This window comes from Opisthorchis viverrini, assembly GCF_000715545.1.
Source record: "Opisthorchis viverrini unplaced genomic scaffold opera_v5_427, whole genome shotgun sequence".
Lineage (NCBI taxonomy): Eukaryota > Metazoa > Platyhelminthes > Trematoda > Opisthorchiida > Opisthorchiidae > Opisthorchis > Opisthorchis viverrini.
In genome coordinates, this window is record NW_008752088.1 from 157,854 (window position 1) to 162,404 (window position 4,551).

Sequence of the window (4,551 nt, forward strand, 5' to 3'; positions counted from 1 at the left end):
GCTGTTCAAGGCAAGCTGACTGTTTAACATTGCCGAGTTTGTTGAAAAGGCTGAGGCAGTTTGTGGACAAGCATTTCAACACTGTCTCTGCTGCCTCCGAGGGTGAGGAGCCGAAAGTTGAGTGACCAGGTTGGTTAGCAGACTTAATAGTTGTGCACTGGGTTTGAGTTTGAGTCCAAGGCTCCGAGGGGGTTTCTGGGGCAATGTTGTCTCTACTTGTCTTTGTGGTTTCTGGGAGCGCTTTTCGCCTGCGAGGTTTATTCGTTCCTTGGGAGCTCGGTTTGCTCGAGCCGTTTGGCTTTGGGGGACGGAGTTTTTTCCCCATGGGCGAAAATTTCGACCGATGATGTTTGTAGCTCTTTCAGCATCCCCTTTTCGTCGACCAGCTTTGCTGTTCATCAAAGGTTTGCTGCTAGCTTTCGCCTTTCTGGATCCTTGGGTGTTTTGGCACGGTTTGACCGGAAAATTTTCTCTCAGAGGCGCTGAGAGCTGGGTGTTGGCGCCAAGAAGTAATGATTATGGTGGCGCTCCCAAATGGCTCGTTTTCGCTGAAGTAGATATCACGGAGATAAAGCAAAATGATGTGGAATGTACGTGTTTGGAGAATCGGAAGTGAATATTGTGGGAATGCATGGAAAGGGCCCTAAAGTTGAACTAGTGTATTGGTGTGGTCTGTGTGCAGTGAGCGATGTTATCAGGAGGGGACATCTATCACGAGTGATCAAGCATAAATGTTCTGGTGCATTGGTAAGTAAATGTTTGTAGTCTGCACCAGCTGGTATCCAGTATAATGGCGAAGGAGACGGCTCGGAAAGTTTGATTCATGGGTAGCACCCGTTTCTGGATTGGTGTGCATCATCCACGGTGACAGGTGTTACAACCCTCTAACCCCAACCTTCCAGGGCTCGACGGTACGAGACGGGAGATCAGGATAGGTTGGGATGCTGCGAAGTCATCCTGAAGAATATTTGTTTCTTTCGTAGGGGTGTTTGCCAATCCAGAGTCGAACGTCAAGCTTGGTGCCCATTAGACTCATAATTCTCTGGCTGCAGAGCCTTGATAAAACCTTTTGGACCAGAATGTTGCGTTTTGCTGCGTATGTGTTAAAACCAAAAAGAATCCCAATCTACGTCCATATTTTTACACGATACAAAATTTCACTGTCCACCTGAGCATTCATACCACTGGCGTAAAATCTAGCGGAATAATTTCCAAGCGTCGCTGAGACCACGGGTCGCCCAAATTGGGCTCAAAGGTTTGTACTGGTACTCTGAATTCAACTGAGTGATTGCTTCAGTCCATCAGGTACACGTCATAGGTTTCGAAAATTTAATTCCATGATGCGAATACTGAGCGACCCCAAGCTGTAACCTACTATATAAAATTCGCATTGCACGCGACATACAATCGCCGCCGATTTTAGTGAAAATTGAGGTTCGCTTCACCGGTGTGTTTTGGCATTTTCACTTGGATTTCAACAGATACGCGGAGTGCTGGCCCCAATTAACAATCCTTTGTCCCCTAGCTTTTGCGTGAACTCGTTGCATCAATTGACAATCAAGCGCAGAAGCTGACCTTGCATTTTTGGCGCTGTCTACGGATGTTTCTCGCGCGATGACGAAGACCAATGGCTATCCGGAGAGGGACAAAACTCAGCCTAATTTGGTGAGTTCCGTAGCGTGAAACTATGGAAGTGGGTGCACAAGGTAGTTTGATATAGAATGAATCAGGCCTATATGTGGATAGTGATGACAAATTTCGAAGACTATCGGTGCCCGGTTTTAATTTTAGGTGTGCAAAATATTTTGGGCTTTACCAGGAACATGTGCAGATAGCTTGGATTTCATACTGCCATAAAACCTGCCAAAAAGTGGGACTGGATTGCATTACTCTGGAATGTGTTCAATGTAGTAATCGGTGCTACATAATAAACGTCTCCATGTTCCATCGGGCCTCTACGCTTCTTATTGAATGCTGAGGCTGGAGCTTGATATTCCGCCTCATCTGTGGAATGATCTAGCAGCTGATGACGGTTTTCAACGCCTCAGAATGGATACCTCAGCGACGAATTCACCCCTTTGCAATTCACATCAACCAACATCGGTATAATCGTCAGTGAAAATGAAAAAAAAGACAGCTGAATCTCCACGGACCACCACTCCTTAGTCGGAGAAGTACTGAGGGGAACCAAACATAGTATTTTGGTATATAGTTTGCGTTAGATAGGATAAAGTACACCAGTTAGCATATGACCGTTAAGACATCTCCAAATAACGGTGACAATACGGGAGCCTATGATGCTGAGCAGGGTCGCTTCAGGCGGATGTTAGGCATTTGCCGTTATCTGTGAACCACTAGGAGTAAACTCAGCAGGGCTTGAATGAGCCTTCCGGTGGTGCGCGATGAAGAAGTCAGCCAGTAACACGCTTTTCGCAGCTGCTCATTTTGCCGAAGCAACTGATAATGCCATCGCCTTCAACGCTTGACTATATATCATACGTTCTCTAACTATCCGATGATAAAAAATGTGGCATTTGGTACATGGTCTGAAGCGTATAAGCTGGAATGAGTCGAATTCATCGGCGTAATTTCCTGCAAGTGATACAACCATCGAGATGGATCTGCTGAGTGAGTATTTGCGATGGTTCAGCTGCAATGACCAGTACAGGTGGAATATTTTTCCGGTATTGAAATAGAACAAAGTGAATAATTGGGTCTAATTGTTTCACATTTTTTTGGGGTTGGAAACAAACAGCGCGACGGCAACCGTGTGATCTCGGTCACTGAGACCTTATCCTGGAAGTAACTGTAATACCTAAGCAGAATACAGTTTGAACGATTCCTGCGAACTTATTCAGATTACGAATTCGCAAAGAAACTGTGAGGGAGGTCAGCCATAGATGGATTTTGGAGAAGGGAGTATTGGAATGATCCCTGGAAGGTTTTATTACAGGGTAGTGTCACGAAATAGATAGATCGTTAAAGAGAAACGTTACCTTCAGACGAATTAAGACGGTGGTTGCTTGTTGTATGTTAATATGACGATTTTTATAGAGTTTTAGAAGAATGCGGACACGATCCACAAATAATTGGCCTGGACGGAATCCTGACTGCGTTCCCCAGATCTGTTGTCCTCTGGTGCTATTGAGCCTTGTGGGATGACGTCTGCGAGAAGTCTTGAGGCAGTACGACTGACAGCCGTATGTGTTCCACACTCTATACTGGTGCTTTTTGAAAATGGAACATTTGAAAGTTGTCATTTTTGTACTTAGCGGTTTTTTGTAAATCTGCATCTTACCTGGAGTCCCTGGCTCTTGTTGAGGAGAGGGAATCGATTAGATGCCTTGTTTCTATTCAGAAACTCGAATAGATTGGGTGCCGCAAATCTGAAGGAATAGGATATATTGGCTTTTCTTTCCACACAAGTAGTTATCAATAACATCGTTGGAGGGGCGGACCAAACAAAGGGATTTTCAAAATGTCCTGTCCAATTCTCCAACGGTGGCTTTGTGAATGGGTAGCAAACAGTTCATTTTCTTGGACCACCTCGATTACTTTAGACTTTTTCCAAACCACCCTATCTAATGAAGCGAATTCCTTTTCAATCTATTCCTAGTGCCAAATTGCTTTATATTATCTGAGCTTTTATCACACACCATCTCCGACGGTCGCTTTTGATGCTCTGGGTCAGACCGCCCCTTAATTGCCCTTCAAGCAGCTTCAAATCGCTTTACGCGTTGGATTTTCTATTTTCCGGTGAAAAGAACCGAGCACTTGGAAAGCCATCGATATCCTGATTGACCTTTCCGCAGCATACTTAGAGGCTTTGGTTATGGTAGCTCGTAGCTTTTTCTAAACTCTGTTCTGTTTTTCCGCCAGCATTGCTATCGGAAACAGTCCAGTTTATTCTTTGTGATACTTTCCATAGACGGTCATTGTAGATAGTGCACTTTGTGTGGAGAAACAGACCATTGCTTCACTGTCGGGAAACGAACAACCAGTCGGTTTTGTAGCGAAGCGTGGTCGGAATCCGTGAAAATATTTCAAAGGGAACGAGAACCCTGAGCACATACTTGCTAACAGTTATTGGTTTTTATGTGGTCTTACTTTTGGGCGTGGTTGCTTGTGGTTTCGGGTGCTACTAGCTGACAGTTTGTGAATGTCTGAGCTCAGAGTTGGCGCTCACAATAGACACTATGGTCTGAGTGAATCCGTCGTTTTTATCTGTTCTTGGGGCGAACGAACAAATTTGTCGCACAAGGGCTGGTCACCATCACAAAATGTTCATGTTACCAGCTATAACTAACATGTTAGAATCTTGCCTGTCATACAGGCTTCGATGGAATTGTTCGTTGTCATCCATACTGCATTCTGTTGCGGTATAGGGAAATATAAAAAGTGATTTACTTATATATCACAAAATTTCATGTTACCAGCTATAACTAACATGTTAGAATCTTGCCTGTCATACAGGCTTCGATGGAATTGTTCGTTGTCATCATCCATTCTGCATTCTGTTGCGGTATAGGGAAATATAAAAAAGATCGGAAG

At 44.4% G+C, this 4,551-nt stretch overlaps 1 protein-coding gene across 1 annotated transcript in view; it reads right to left on the bottom strand.

Annotated features, from left to right (window-relative positions):
* Positions 1-412: 412 nt before the first annotated feature.
* T265_10966 (hypothetical protein) overlaps positions 413-4,551 on the bottom strand; it is a gene marked incomplete at both ends in the record, with an annotated part of 7,082 nt that continues 2,943 nt past the window's right edge. Inside the window, 2 exons of the mRNA XM_009177491.1 lie at positions 413-643; positions 3,299-3,386. Of these exons, the coding sequence (XP_009175755.1) occupies positions 413-643; positions 3,299-3,386 (319 nt within the window). The remainder of the gene's footprint in view (positions 644-3,298; positions 3,387-4,551) is intronic.